We start from the raw sequence: 16866 nt of genomic DNA, 5'->3' as shown, positions 1-16866 counted from the left end.
CGCTCGGCTACCGTGACCGGCCAGTGTATAAGAATAATATATAAGAATTCAGTTCGTACCTCACAGGAAACAGATCCGAACCCACGATCCCGGCTTCTGAGCGAGCGAAGACAGTACATGCCTTAGGCCGCTCGGCTACCGTGCCCGGCAGTGTATAAGAATAATATATAAGAATTCAGTTCGTACCTCACAGGAAACAGATCCGAACCCACGATCCCGGCTTCCAAGCGAGCGAAGACAGTACATGCCTTAGGCCGCTCGGCTACCGTGACCGGCCAGTGATCATTATGGTTAAGGTAAAGTTACCCCCGTGTTTAATTAGTTAAAGATCATGCCATGTAAACGCATGAGGGAGTGGAAGTACAGCTCCATCATTATTGACATCGGAACTAGAAGCAGGTGAATGGTCAGGTTCACGCCCCGGCCGCTTCACATCCTGGGACGCTAAGTTTGAAGCAACTTCTTCAGTAAGAAGTGGAATTTATGAAATATACCTCCACTTGTTCATGTCTCTTCACATTCTAGGACCAGGCCACATTGTACTGTCCCCTCTGTGCGTAACTGTACACGGAGTTTTGATTGATAATAGGATTTATTGAACCGTTACAGATCATAACTACAAGTAGCTATAGTGCTATCGCTAATTCACACGTTCTGCTCTTCGCTACAGCACACTGCCATTTCTTCACCAGTCTTTGCCTGGTAAAGACCTCCAACGCGTAGCTTCCTCAACTTCCGTGTTCAGATCCTTACTGGCCGGCGACTGTCTCACTACTAGCTAAATTCTAGACTTGTTCTGATTAACACACCTCGGCGCAGACCACACAGAAAACACCTCTCCCAACAAACCTTCTGTTGTTACGTCACGTAGGTGTCACATGGACCGTGTAGAGAACACCACTTCCCAGTTAGTTATTTGGTGAGTGTTAGAAATCTGTTCCGGCCATTAACTTGTAACGGCCATTGTTTACAAAATCATTACTCAACAACGGATGTACATGCTACAATATTTCTTACAGGGGACATTGTTAGAAGGCAATGGCCGCAACATTCTCCACCGGCGTAGGAATACCGGAAATATGTTGAAAGTTGAGGGGTCGGCCCCTTCCAAAACGGAAGAAAAACTTATTAGCGGTGTTAGCGGAAGAAGAGCCGGATATGTGGGAGCACCGGTCACTCCAGGGCTTATGGCCCACCGTGGAAAAGAGAGAGAAAGAAACCTTTGGTTGATGGTGATACTTCGGGATCCACTGGCACATTAACAGTGAGCCGCTAGGGACGAGCGGCCTTAAGGAGGGAGACGTGGGAGCGCTCGAAGAATGGACATCGCGAAGAAAAATGAACAACTTGTAGGAAGACGTTAAAAACACAGTCCCCGGAAAGGAATGAAAGGTTTTACACCGTTAGACTGTCTGGGACGAACAGACTTAAGGAGGGAGCATTGTGGCGTATTTACTCCATAGGAAACTGCTGAGCCATAGAAACAGCCGTTGGTAAGTAATACACGCACTCAACAACAGAACAATGGGGTTATGTAATCCGTTTCTAAGCAACGGCTCGGTAAACACACTTCTGCGTATCGGACAGTGCTATGCAACGCTCTGACGTCATCAACCATACGGACTGTATCTTCCGTGGGGTTTGTGCTGAGTGCTTATAGGAAAAGTAAATTTAGAAGCTAACAATAGTTGAGAGTGTAAGGACGAGAATGGAGCATGTCCTTAGTGAACTGTGAAGATTAGTTGAATACAGATTAGGACAGAGGAGTACAAAGTGATTGAAAACACTAAGACTTCATAGTGATTTGAAGTGATAGTTTCTGTGTTGAGATCCGTTGCCAGAAAACGACTAGTGGAAATTGAAAATCCTAATGCTTGTTCAACGGTAAAATGTAAATTGTGTAAATCATCGATAACACTGTATTAATTGTAATTAAGAGTGATTGTAAGCGAAGTGCCAATAAATCCAATCATCTGAAACATAACTCGTTAATTTTGTCACGCGTACTCCCCTACATGTGACAATATAATCTGCTAACTTTCCAATGAACGATAAATTTATTTTTACTTATTCTGTGCAAATTTAGAGACTTCATGTTCTTGAGGTTCATTTAATGGAGACATTAATTTCAGTTGAATATTCTCTTCTGATACGTGACATCGTGCAGTCACGTAGGATAGGAATGGGTCTGTATATTTATTGACCGCCTCTGTTGTCCAGTGGATAGAGTTCCTGGCTACAGCTCCAGTCGTCCCGGGTTCGATTCCCGGCGCTACCAGATTTCCTGTAAAGTAGTGGGTCTGGAACGGGGTCCACTCAGCCTCATGAAGATAACTGAGGAGCTATTTCAAGGAAATAGCGGCTCCGGTCTAGAAAACCAAAATTAACGGCCGTGGGGTTCGTTGCGCTGACCACACGACACCCTCTATCCGCTAAAGTTGGCACTAACTTCGGCGACAAGTGGCGGTCGCTCGGTCGATATAATTCGCTTGCGGACTAAAGCCAAGTTTTTCTGTACATTTATTTCTTCATTTACACCAGACCTACTTGAATTATATATGAATGCTTGAAGAAAATTATGGGCCTATTTCTTTGAGACATTCGAGCTGTTTGTTTGTTTTGTATTTCTATTGCGTTCATCTCTTGTAGGAACAGCCATCAGAGTGCAGATCTGTATGTGAATTATTTTCTTTCCCAGGAAATTCGTGGATGGGGCCTTACTGGCGACGTACTACAGCGCTCTCTGCGTGTATGTTGTCTTCGTGGCGTCATCCATTAAACAGGTAAGCTGCATCGTCTGCAGACGTAGAAATTTGTATTTCTCAGCCCCAATTTCAATGTAAAATCTACAGTGATGCTGTAATTCACGATTTATGCTGTCAGAAAGAAATGAAATAATAATTTTTATTGTTTTATTTACCGTCCACCATGTAACAATATCAAGATTTAAAATTAAATTATTTTTAAAATCCATCACTGCACTAAATGTTTCATCCTACTTGGCCATCACCAGGTTCGTTGAAATTCGTAGGGAACTGTGTGCCTTCCGCGCTACAACGATCCGTGGTTTTCGCATGTATAATACAACAAACAACCTCCGTGGTCTGTAGTCCGCAAGCGAACTATACCGATCGAACGACCGCCGCTTGTTAGTGCCAACTTTTGCATATAGAGGGTGTCACGTGGTCAGGGCAACGGAACCCCACGTCCGGTAATCTCGGTTTTCTAGACCGGATCCGCTGTTTCCTTGAAATAGCTCCTTAATTATCCTCACGAGGCTGAGTGGACCCCGTTTCAGACCCACAACTTCTAAAGAAATCTTGTAGCACCGGGAATCGAACCCGGAACCTCTGATCTGTAATTCTAACCATGCGACTCGAATTTTGTTGACGTCATGACTTTATGAAAACTCTAGCTCTTATGGAACCTTGAAGTTCATCACCGACAGGCCTGGAAATAGGGGTAGGCGCGGGTAGAAAATATATTCCAGTAGTATAAAGGATTATTAACGCCGTCCAGTCTGATATATAAATGTTTTGTTCTTTTTTAATCTTTCATCCTTTACATGTTTCGGTCGTAGCGACCATCTTCAGAAGAACATACCAATATATAAAGAAACTACTATTAAAATGTAATTGGTCATTATCAATATATAAATACACTACTATTACAATGACATGATAATAAAATATTACCCTTTAACAATTACAAAGATGTAAGATTTGAGGCTTTCACGGCGGTGACTATGAAGAAAGCAGTCTTCTGGGATTTGGCACCGTGTATATGTGGTGTTAACCGACGTTTCGGAGGAACGTATCGCCTCCATCTTCAGGGTAGAAGAAAAAATATAAGAAATCTGTCTGACAAAGTCTGCTTTTACCGGTTCTAAAGGTCTCCTCGCTTGCAGATTTCTTATATTTTTTCTTCTACCCTGAAGATGGAGGCGATACGTTCCTCCGAAACGTCGGTTAACACCACATATACACGGTGCCAAATCCCAGAAGACTGCTTTCTTCAATTACAAATATGTTTATGAATTTATTAAAAATATTTAAAAATTATTGTAATAAGTCTATTTACAAGTATTGTTTAAAAATTTTTGTTAAAATCTAGAAACAATTTGGTTCGTGACCAGGATGAAGCAAGTCATATTACAGTAGGTTCATAATAGTGACGCTTCTGCCTAAGCCGCTGTAGATGTGTTCTCTTTCGAGTGGCGGGTGGGCTAAACCAGACATCGGGGAAACCCCACTGATATTTCAGAGGTCGTGGATCACGTGAGGCCGAAAACTTCTGACATGGAACACGAAGCGATTTACTGAGTGGCTTGACGTCTGTAGTTTCCCTACATGGCGCGACTGGAGTTAATGTGTTTCTTAACACGTCTTCCTTGGCCATAATTGGAAGTCTTGAATGTACCATTCTTAAGTTCTTCTGAGCGAAGTAATCTTTGTAAAGGGATGGCTCGGGATCATAAGCATAGTAACAAGGGTTAACAAAGTTCTTGCATTGTTACCATTGGGATTGTATCTCTATAGAGGGCCGCGCCATAGCTCAAGCGGTTAGTCGCTGGCTTCCCATCGCGGCGGCCTGGGTTCGATACCGGGTCTGATCAAGTGGGATTTGTGGTGCACAAAGTGGAGATGGGGCGGGTTTTCTCCGAGTACTTCGGTTTACCCTACCAATCTTCATTCCACCAAATTCTCCATCATCATAATCACCCGGGGCAGGCTACAATAGGCCAATTAATGGCCGCCGTGCCGAGTGGACCCAGTTGGACTCCACCCACCCACTAAGCGAATTAAAGAAAATGATAGTGAATAAGAAGCGAAAACAAGCGACGTGTAACAGGGTTTAGGAGCACACATATATATTGTCTTAGGTTGTTGTACAGTTTGGTTGTGGGTGATGTAGCCCAAGATTCAGAAGTATATGCGGTCTCTGTTTTCAGGGCATACGGATCTGTATATACAACATTCTGCTTTGAAAAGGAGTAGGGTTATGGAGATGCATTCCTTGGCCCTTATTATTATTATTATTATTATTGGAGGGGGTGGGTTTCCCCATGCACCGCGACTAATAGTCTATTGTACGTCCCCCTTTGACATTCTACCAGTCGCCATACCCTATCGGTACTGCTGCGTGCTATCAGCTCCGTTCAGCCAACGAGGTCGGCCCTCGGTAGCTCGATAATTCCCCCATCTACCAGAGGCATTGGAAACTACTTGGGCGGGAAACTCGCCTAAATTTGCTCAGAGGTCTTCTAGGGACACGGGACCCACGGCTTAAAGTCCCTCCCGGAGGACTTGTTCCCTGAATTTTTCCCCCCTTAAAAATTCCACGACCTCCGCCGGGTTTGAACCCGCGTACCTTGAGTTATGAGGTGGGAATGTTACCCCTAGACTACGGAGGCCGCTTTCCTTGGCCATTAAAAAAGGCACGTCTGTATGCGGCACCAATCTTCACTCTATCCCCACTCCACAGTTGCTTTAAAAAAAAAAGTCCCACACGGCAACTCACCAACCTACGCAATTCTATCATGAAACTGAGGCAGCATATACCTGTGAAATGCTGACAATATCGCCCAGAATCTCATGGTGTAACAACATGAGCCCAGAATTCACTTCAGCTAAAATTTATATGTTGTTCAACATTTATTCTCCGGCTACATAAAATGCAAATTTCGGAGATCACTAGCGTGAGATTAAAAGATAAAATCATTAACTTAAATTTTTTAAATTAACCATACGTTATTAAACCAAAAATGGGAATCTCATTATTGATGAAAATCATCAAACAAAGCTGTAAAATATGGGATTAAGAACAAACGCCAATTAAACACTACACTATGCCCGTAGTCTCTTAGAGTAATTTTTTGGCTGCGAATTTCTATCCAAGCATTTGTCTATGCAGCCGATCACGGTGGCCGCGCGGTCTAAGGCATGAACCATCTTTGTTCGCTCGAACACTGAGATCGTGGCTTTGAATCCCACTAGAGGAATGGATGTCTGTGTGTAGGTAGCGGCTGATCCCCCGTACAAAGAGTCCTACCGACTGTATGTACTATATTAAGTAACTGAAAAAGCGGCCAAGGCCCACAAGGGTTGCAGGGTCCTAGACATATAGACGTGTCTATGTATGTTTGTGACCATGTAATTTATTCTTATACCTAGTTTTTCCCACCCCTGATCAACTCTATGACGTGGCACGCTAATGACGTCATTCTCATTCACAACTAGCGTAGTACGTTTTGCTGCAGTGACAAGTTCCCTGTGTACATACAAAGTAGTTTTATTCCCACCTGCAGAATATTGAGGAAATGAGCAGGAAATTGAAGAAGGTCACGTATCTCTGTTCTAAAACACCTGTGAATCAATATATTATGAGAAAAGGAACAGGATATTATTTTGTGCCCATTACTCTGACCTAGTGCGATACCAGAAAACTTTAGCAAGAAATGTATTAATACAACACACACAACAGTTGAATCTCTGTTCGAATATTATCGATTTAAAAAGAAAATGGTTCGTCACATAAAAATTATTTACAAAAAATATATATATTTCATTTGAATCCGAAGCTTTTATTTTTTATTGACTTACATTTTTTCGAAAAAATAAAAAATAAGCTTCTCTTGCTGTATGTGTGACAGTGCCTCGTCTCCTAAAAAATTTTATATGCCTGTTCGAGAGGGGCGGCCTTAAGGAGGGAGCGGTGCCCTTCTCGCGGGCGATCACAGATGCCACAGGCATGCCCCTCGAAGAAAAATAAATGACAGGACTCCTCTATGCTGCTTGGGACGAGGATTCTTCAGAAGGGAACACTGTTCCATGACTCTTTATAGAGGAACAGTGGAGTTGAAACAGAGGGCTCTTGCTAAGAAATGGCTCAGTAAACACTTTCCGGCGGCAATGTAATGTATTTAATTTGTAGTCAAAGGAAATTAGGCAATTATTTCTTCCCAGAACTTCTTGTATGGTATGTAGTGGATATTTAACGAGATATGAAGAAAAGTACCTGCTGACAAAGGAGCGGTACGGCTCTAGTTTTTGCCATAACAAATTTGTAGCTGAAATGAGGAAGCATTAATTTCAGTGGTTACTGAACAGGCTGAAATAGCAATAGCGTTCTATAGCACCCGCGGTCGCATGACTATGGAAACATCTGGCGGAAAAGAATGGGAACAACTTGAAATCACTTAACCCAGCTGATTCAAGTTGTATAATTGGATAACTTAACTCTCCCAACTTGTGTCGGAATATAAAATTAATTGCAATATATGAGTTCAAAAGTACAAAAGACTTAATTGTTAAAAAGGACTGCATTAGAAACCAACCACTTTAATAATGTCATGATCACTTTTTACAAACTCCTTTACAATTCACCATCCATCTACCATCCTGCAACTTATCGCTCTATGGTCTAGCTACCGGCAACGCCGTAATTACCCCCACCCTCAAATACCAGAAAGAAGGGTACTGAGAAATTATGCGTACGTATATCAAGCACGTTAGCGTAAGGGTAACCCTCTATGCTGGATGTACTCGAATCAAATTTCGGTCGGCACATCAGATGTCCCGACTGACGTCGTGGATTTACTCAGTCCTTCCGTGGAAATACTCGGATCGTTCCACGTCATCATTTTTCTGTTGTATTAACAGTTCTCGATTCCGAAGCGACGGTCAATGTGCTTACTGTAAAAAGCACGGAGCTTATTTCGTTAGTAAGCTTGCACGTTCATGGCCTTTGGATTCACTACGAAGCAATATTTTGTATCCTATGCCTAAAACATATAATTAGAATGATCAAGTCAAGGAGGATGATGTGGGAAGGGCATGTAGCACGAATGGGGAAGACGAGGAATGCGTATAGGATATTGCTGGGAAAGACAGAAGGAAAGAGATCATTGGGAAGACCAAGGCGTAGGTAGCTGGACAATATTAGAATAGATCTTAGAGAGATAGGATGGGATAGTATGGATTGGATTTATCTGGCTTAGGATAGGGACCAGTGGAGGGCTCTTGTGAACACGGTAATGAACTTTCGGGTTCCATAAAATGCTGGGAAATTCTTGAGTAGCTGCAGAATTGGCGGCTCCTCCAGAAGGGCTCAGCTCCATGAGTAAGTATGCCTAAAACATACACGAGTGGCACCGACACGTAGTGCCCTAGACCTTTACGTTATCATCAGGAAGATGCTAGTTTCTTCTGTATATAGTCTGAGTTACTGACAATTACGTTATTCTTTTAAGACTGATTTTTTTCTAAATAATATTGTGACGGAATAGTACATTACTAGACAACGGCTCGCTAAAAGCGCGTATCGTCGTAGCAACGAAACGCTTGTATAAATCAAAGCGTTGCCACGGGGTTGACATACGTTTCGTGGCAACGGATGGAACAAAAAATAACAGATTCGTCAGACAGACGTCTTTCAAGGCAGTAGTAGTAGAAACGAGAAGTAAGAAATAATTTGGAGTAATTCTTCGTTAGTAATTCGTCACAGTGGAAGTTACTCGTAGTCAAACGTAGAGAGTCATTCATTGTGAGCTGATATGATTGGTTGTAATTGTAAAGAAGTGCCAACAAACTCAATCATCAATTCCGGAACCATTATTATTAGTCACGCTAATCCCTTACACGTGACAATATATAAAGATTTAATTCTTACCTCACAGGAAACATATTGCGTCTCCATAAAGAAGCCCAACTGGCTATTGCTGGTTAGATTAGCAGTCGGCGTTTACTGGGAGAACCATATTCTGTTGGCATAATGCAGAGTTTCAGTGTGTTAAAGCAGGTGGTACATATTGCAACCATTGACCTATAAACAGGTTAAACTACTGATAAAATATTCCAAATTTATGATGATAACGCAAATCAGCATATCAGGAATTTACTTTCAAAAGGCGGCCTTCTCAAACTGTGTTGTGCCCCAAAATATACTGTGGCATGAAGACCCGTTGCTAGGCAACGACCGCGAGATAAAAAAATAAAACATCAGTTAATGTGTAACGGCTTCGCAGACAAGAATATTTGCACGGAAAAAATCGGAGCATCAAGAAAGGAACGGTGTTTTCTGTGCGGTCCGTGCCGATATATTATAAGCAACGTTAATTTCTAGGAGAGAAAAAATATCTTACTTATGAATCTCCAGGAGACTGAGGCTAGACACGATTATGCTGGTGAAAGCCAACGGCAATTTAATCGACAACAGAATAGAGTTGGAGCAATGAGTGAGTTGTGAGGCAGTCGACAGCCGGAAAGAATATGAGCACGGAAGCAGAGGACATTGTTGAGATCCGTCATCAGGCAACGACTGGTGGAGACTCAGCAAACTGAGAAGATTATATGTGTGCTGTGGTTACACTGAACTTTGGAGTGTGTAACTCAGTGAGGCTTTCGTAGTTATTTGTAGTTAAATTCTGTAAGTGTTCGATAAATCCAATTACCCTTCCAAACCCTGTCTATACTCACACTCATTAAACTGACAGTCATCTTGTACTCCACAGGTGGGCGACTACTACATGGACCACACGGATGTACTGGATATAAGAATGTACATCCCCATGTTACTAGTTTTTCTGATACCTATCGGTTTGATCAGGAATCTCAAGTACCTGGTTCCATTCTCAGCGCTGGCGAATATATTTATCATCATCAGCTTTGTCATCACCCTCTACTACATATTCAAAGACAGTTTAGACATCGGTGATCTGGATCATATCGCCAAAGTCGAGCAACTGCCCCTCTTCTTCGCTACAGTCATCTTTGCCATGGAGGGCATAGGAGTGGTAAGTGGTGGGGCGTGCTCGAGGTCACGAAGTCCACTCTTTCCTTCCGCTTCCGGTAGAGAGGGCGGAAAGCCGATCACAGTGGACGCGCGGTCTAAAGCATGAACCGTTTTCGTTCACTCAAACCCTGGGATTGTGGGTTCGAATCCCACTTAAGGCATGGATGTGTGCGCGTTTATTCTGTGTGTAGGTAGAGGCTTTGTGACTGGCTGATCCCTCGTTCAAGGAGTCCTACAGATTATGTACAGGGTTATTCATAAGTGAGTGGTATATTTTGAAAATTTACAATAAATAAACTACGCAAAGGATACCAAATTTTATTAGACTGAAATGGAGATAAACTCACCAAGTTTATTTTACATAGTTCACAGATGCTCAAATGTGTCCAGCTTTGCTGATACGGTAGACATCTATGCCATAATCCATTTCGTCCCACACCCGTGTCAGCATATCACGGTTGGTCAGAGCCACAGCAGAGGTGATACGGTTGCGAAGATCCCTGAGATTAGCAGGCAATTGACGCTTTAAAAGAGACTTGGAGAGATTCCTTCTCTATCGGCGTAAGAATTACAATGATCCGATGTATAGTTTATTTGTTATGAATTTCTAAAATGTTTCACGGACTTATGAATAACCCTGTATATGTTAAGAAACTGAAAAAGCAGCCAAGGACAGCAAGGGCCGTAGAACGATAGGTAGGTAGATAGATAGAGAGCGGAAAGTGATCCTAACCTAAAATTCTAAGAACGTGTAAGTTGCCCTTGTGCAAAATCTGACAGACATGAAGAGAGAGGAAATAGGTAAAAGGTAAAGTAGTCCCTGTGTTTAATTACTTAAGCACTACGCCCTGAAGACGTGTAGCTGAGTGGACGCATGGGTCCATGTTTTCTTTACCTCGGCACAAGTTGGAGGTAAGCGGTCAGAGATAAGCCGTGAAAATATAAACATATGACTAGGGTAGGGTGGGGTGAATCTGGAGTTAGGCAGATATATATGAAGAAAAGGAAATGCATATTTACTTACTCATGGAGCAGAGCCCTTCTTGAGGAGCCGCCAATTCTACAGCTACTCAAGAATTTCCCAACATTTTATGGAACACGAAGGTTCATCACCGTGTTCACAAAAGCCCTCCACTGGTTCCTATCCTGAGCCAGATCTATCCAATCCATATCATCCCATCCTATCTCTCTAAGATTCATTCTAATATTGTCCACCCACCTACGCCTTGGTCTTCCTTGTGGTCTCTTTCTTTCTGGCTTTCCCACCAATATCCTATACGCATTCCTCGTCTCCCCCATTCGTGCTACATGACCTGCCCACCTCATCCTCCTTGACTTGATCATTCTGAGTATACTTGGAGAAGAGTACAAGTTATGAAGCTCCTCGTTATGCAGTTTTCTCCAACCTCCTGTCACTTCATCTCTCTTTGGTCCAAATAGAAAAGGAAATGCATACACATCTAAAACAAGAGAGTGAGAGCTAAATATAATTTTGGATAGACATAAACATGTAAAGCTATATACTTCATAGGTGTAAATAGATAAATATTTTTAGATAGAGAGAGATGGATAGATAGATAGATAGATAGACAGACAGATAGACAAAAGAAGAGGGAGGGAGACAGAGATGAAAGAGATTAGTCAGAGATGTAGACGGAAGAATAAGTGAATGTATAAATATAGATATATGTCGGTAGGTGCTAAGGCTGATAGATGAAATGCATACCATCTATACAGCAGACACGAATAAAATTAAGTATAGTTAGTTAGTTATTGGAGAGGGTGGGTTTCCTAATGTACTGAGACCTGTATTGGTCCATGCTTCCCTCTATGATTTCTACCAGTCTCTATATCCTACCGGTACTGGTGCTTACCACCAGTCCCGCCCAGCCAGCGAGACCGGCTCTACTAGCTGAGAGGTATCTATAATGCTTACCCCATCTACCAGAGTTATTAGAGAATGCTGTTGGGCGGGAAACGTCCGTTAATTTGGCTCAGTGACCTCCTTTGGAGATATGAGGTTCTTTTACGTGCCGTAAAGCTACGACACGGGACCCACGGCTTAAAGTCCCTCCCGGAGGACTTGTTCCCTGAATTTTTCCGCCCTTAAAAATTCGACGACCTCCGCCGGGTATTTGAACCCGCGTACTACGGATCATGAGGTGGGAACGTTACCTCAATTAAGTATAAGTAGACGATAATTAACTGAGGACCTTTAGACAAGTTAAACTTGTTTAAGCAAAATAGTGTGTCGCTTCCATTCCCCCAGAGCGCAGTTCATACAAAGATCATATTCTTGCATGTTCTACTGAAATAAATGAGGAGCCGGGATAGCTCAGTCAGAGCGAGCGTCCGGAGAGGTTCTGGGAACCACCCAGTCTTCTATCGAATGGGAACCGGGGGCTCTTTCCCCAATGGATAAGCGGCCGGTGCTTCAAGCTGTACACTAAACAACTAGTGCCGAGGTCAAGAAAACTTCCACTACCCCATACGTCTTCATGGCAGTGATTAATTAGTTAAGCACAGGGTCATGAGACACTATGCTTCAAGCCGGAAGGTCACGGGGTTCGATTCCCTATGAGATCACTGGAATTTTCAATTGACCTAATCCTACCAGCCGCACAATATCCCTGGGGTCGACTCAGCCTCTAACAGAAATGAGTACCAGGAATCTTCCTGGGGGTTAATGTGTGGCCGGCGCGTAAGGCTGACAAATTCACCGCCACCTGTGAGTCGATTTTCTAGAGAATGTGGCAGCCTCGAAGTCTCACAACTCTAAGGGCCTCCATGGTCTCGTTACCAAGGAAAATTTTACATTTATTGAAATAAATGTAAAACAGTGAAAGAAGTTCCAACACTCCGCTAAAAGATTCATGAATAGAAAGTCAGTTGTGGTCTATAAATTTCAAAGCCAGCTCATATTTCCAAACACTGGTGATGAAATCGATGTTAACTGTTTTTATTATCATTTAAGTTAATTCTAAACCTTGCGATGTGATTAGAGAGAGCTGACTTCACAAATTTCGTCATAAAATTCTCAACCTTGAAAACGGAGCTGGTTAGCACAGAAATGTCTCTATGGATGGCTTAAATGATATAAAGATAGACATATTTGTCGCTGCTCTGCTGTTAGTCCACAAGATACTGAAACGTTTCCTTCAAATACGTTACTATCGAAAGCTTAACAAGAATGTCGAATATGATTCAAGATTATTTTATCATCTCCTTCACTAAACTTAGTAATTATAACATATTTATTAAGTAAATTAAAAGCGGTCTCCGTAGTCTAGAGGTAACGTTCCCACCTCATGACTCGTGGTACGCGGGTTCAAAAACCCGGCGGAGGTCGTGGAATTTTTAAGGGCGGAAAAATTCAGGGAACAAGACCTGCGGGGGGGGGGGACTTTAAGCCGTGGGTCCCGTGTCGTAGCTTTACGGCACGTAAAAGAACCTCATATCTCCAAAGGAGGTCACTGAGCCAAATTCAGGACATTTCCCGCCCAACAGTAGTCTCTAACGCCTCCAATAGATGGGGGAAGCATTATGGACACCGCCAAGCCAGTAGAGGCGAACTCGCTGGCTCGGTCGGGACTGATGGTAAGCACCAATATCGGTAGGGTAAAGAGACTGGTAGAATATCATAGAGGGAAGCACAATGGACCAATACCGGTCTAAGTGCATGGGGAAACCCACCCTCTCTAATAACTAACTAAGTATATTAATGATCAGCCAATTAATAAAGAAGATAAAGAACGTGTATTTTTTGTAGGTAATGCCTCTGGAGAATTCGATGAAAAATCCTAACCATTTTATCGGCAAGATAGGAATCCTCAATATCGCCATGTTCATCGTGGTGTTGCTGTACGGTGTCATCGGTTTGTTTGGATACCTCAAGTATGGAGCCATCGTGAAAGGGAGCGTCACTTTGAATCTGCCGGATTCAGAAATGTAAGTTTTTCCTGTGGATTTATGTGTGTGTGAAACTTGGTCTCTGCTATTAAGGGAGGAACATAGACTGAGGGTGTTTGAGAACAGAGTGTTGAGGGAAATTTTGGATCGAAGGGCTACGAAGTGGCAGGATACTAAAGCAACAACCTACGGTCGAACAACATAGTTTCTTTGTTGCGTTGGCTGTGGCTTCTGATGATGGCCAGTAATGGCCGAAACATATAAAAACAAACGTTTTTCTCACCTCTATAACACTAGTTACACTTAATGGATTTCTACCACTTATTTATGACCAAAATGAATATTTCAAGAAGTTCTTCTAAACCAGCATTTTCCATGAAATTGAGAACAGCTGACGAGACAGTACGTACGTGTATTTACCTTATATTCAGACTGCCATAACTCCTTGAAACCTTCAAAATATGACAGAAGAATACAGGATATATTCCTTTATTCACACAATCATTTGATTATCGTGCCCGTAATCATGAATCACCCTGTATATAACAAGAATTTATAACGCGATTAATCCATAATAGGCATAGAATACTTCATGTGTATATTGTAATATATCTTATCCTAAGTTAAACATTTATTTAAAAAGAAATTGCTACATTTGCGAATAAGTTTCATGTACGTGTTACTGTGAAATTTTATGAAATAATATATTTTTATCAAGATATTTTCTCAGTCTTCCATCATTACATTCATCCCTTATATATTGTAACGTGTTTCGTTACTGAAGACGCCGCAGAGATCGTTAATTGGTTTATTCAACAATCTACAAGTAACGGCTACAATTACTTATCACACAGTTGCGGGTTTCCACACTTTACAAACCCTAGAACAAAATCTCTTAACACTCTCTTCGAGAGTCTTCACGTACTAATAATGCGGGAGCTATACAAGTCTCCCCGAATTACACACTCCAGATATGACTGGTTATCACCGGTTATCGCACACGCGGCTGTTATGTTTCAACTGACTGTGAATAGCCTTCGCTGCTCCTTATGTAGCCTCGATCGGACAGTCGTCGCCTGGTGCCTTGTTGCTAGCCACGCTGTCCGGAGTTGTTGACGGCTGCCTAGTAACCGCGATATCCCTCGGTGACGTCACCGCGTTGACTTGCGTTGCCTAGCGACCAGGATGCTAGGACTCGGCTAACATCGGCTCGCTTCGGCTTCGCTCGGCGCATCACGGCTGGCGGAGGGTGGAGGGGGAGGGGCGTCATTCAGAGCTCAACATGTCACTATATGTATATGTACTTCTGTACATAAGAACTCCTGTATTTTGTATGTATATATCTTATGTCTAAAATATATCTGAGGGTATCTTACGGTAGAAAAGTCCTGTCTATTCTACGAAATTTCCAGTTCGGATATTTTTGTGTCCATCTTATTTTTCAAGCAGAATCTAGCAACTATTTAATGACATCAGAATCTAACGATATGGCATCCTCAATGATGCTGACGGAAGTGTATGTATGTATGTATGTATGTTGAGGCCGCGCCATAGCTCAAGCGGTTAGTCGCTGGCTTCCCACCGCGGCGGCCCGGGTTCGATCCTGCTTCTTGTCAAGTGGGATATGTGGTGGACAAAGTGGCGCTGGGGCAGGTTTTCTCCAAGTACTTCGGTTTCCCCTGCCAATCTTCATTCCACCAATTGCTCCACAATCACCCTCATCTATCATCTGGGCCTGGTACAATAGGCCAGAAGTGGCAGCAGTACAAGAGACTTAGTCCCACCCCACTAGCAATAAAAAAAATATATGTATGTATGTTGTAGACCTGCCCAAGTGGTGAAGGTTCTCTACGCCGTGGCCATCTTGTTTTCTTACGGACTGCAGTTCTACATACCGACTTCCATAATATGGCCAAGCATTGAAGAGAAGGTCCCTAAAGGAATGGAGAACATCGCACAAAATTCCTTCCGGATTGGAACCATCGTCTGCACAGGTTATAACAGCAATGGATATGACTGCTGTTCTATTCTGTGACGTGACTTCATGTAGTTCGACAGACAAACGTTTCGGAGGAATATATTTCTTCCATCTTTAGGGTAGAAGAAAATGTTATCCTGAAGATGAAGACGGAATCGTAAAGAAAAATCTTCAACCATAATGATGGAAGGATGACGTTCCTCCGAAGACCTAACATATATATACCAAACTACATGGCGTCACGTCTCAGGCGATAATACTAATAATGACAATGACATTATGACAAAAACATGCATGATCAATTACTTATTTAGGGAGAAATTGAATATGTTGGTACCAGCTCTTTTTTCATTCCAGTGGTTGTCGCCATTGCAGTGCCAAACCTGGGACCCATCATCTCCTTGGTAGGGGCAGTTTGTTTCTCCACTCTCGGACTCTTCTGTCCTGCCGTCATAGAAACCATCACCTACTGGGAGGATCATCTGGGCTGGCGTTTTTGGAAGAACGTCATTATAGCACTTTTCGCAATATTAGCCCTAGTTACGGGTAGTTATGCCAGCGTCCTTGAGATAATACAGGAATATACAACGACCAAATAGTATTACTTCTCTTTAAGATACTACGTGGATTTACTGCAAGTATTTTTATGTACATTTAGTGCGCTTTGCGCATGCGCGGGTCCAGCTGGCCTAGCACTGCTTCTTTACAATAAAAATACCATTACCCTGACCGTCAGTGCTGTAATGGCAGCGGATTTATACGAAAGAAAGTCAGTAAATAGGTCACAAATGGACATTAAACGTAAAATATATGATATTCGAAACTGGCAAAAAACATTTATTCCTCGACATATCATCCACCAACACTAATACACTTGCCCCATCGCTTTACCACTGAGTCGAGACCTGCAGCATAGAAGTCTTTTGATTATCTCAGCCACTTCCGCGCCTCCTTTTCACTTCGTCATGAGCGAAACGTTTTCCACCCAGTTGTGAACAGCGTTACGTGACAAACGCTTCCATCCGTGAACAGGAAATATTTAATCATGAATATCCTTTGCAATGAGTCCTTTAGCCCCCCCCAAAAAACACAACAGACGGTTGCTCTTCGGTAATACACTCAAGAATGGTCGCCATTTTGATTAAAGAAACCAGCCTCTGAATACGCGAATGCGCATCTGCTACCTA

General features: G+C 42.6%; 2 protein-coding genes across 6 annotated transcripts in view; one reads left to right on the top strand and one right to left on the bottom strand.

Annotated features, from left to right (window-relative positions):
* Nucleotides 1-16756, top strand: part of LOC111874280 (proton-coupled amino acid transporter-like protein pathetic) — a 46812-nt gene extending 30056 nt beyond the window's left edge. For all 5 annotated transcript variants that reach the window (XM_023869652.2, XM_033755397.1, XM_023869654.2 and 2 more), the window contains 5 exons: nt 2699-2783; nt 9512-9793; nt 13562-13740; nt 15526-15695; nt 16037-16756. In XM_023869652.2, the coding sequence (XP_023725420.1) occupies nt 2699-2783; nt 9512-9793; nt 13562-13740; nt 15526-15695; nt 16037-16278 (958 nt within the window). In that variant the 3' untranslated portion in view covers nt 16279-16756. The remainder of the gene's footprint in view (nt 1-2698; nt 2784-9511; nt 9794-13561; nt 13741-15525; nt 15696-16036) is intronic.
* LOC111874279 (zinc transporter 9) overlaps nt 1-16866 on the bottom strand; it is a 97179-nt gene that overhangs the window by 75009 nt on the left and 5304 nt on the right. The window lies entirely within an intron of this gene.

The sequence above is a fragment of the Cryptotermes secundus genome, unplaced genomic scaffold, assembly GCF_002891405.2.
Source record: "Cryptotermes secundus unplaced genomic scaffold, Csec_1.0 scaffold1806, whole genome shotgun sequence".
Classification (NCBI taxonomy): Eukaryota; Metazoa; Arthropoda; class Insecta; order Blattodea; family Kalotermitidae; genus Cryptotermes; species Cryptotermes secundus.
This window is presented reverse-complemented; position numbering and strand designations above follow the sequence as displayed.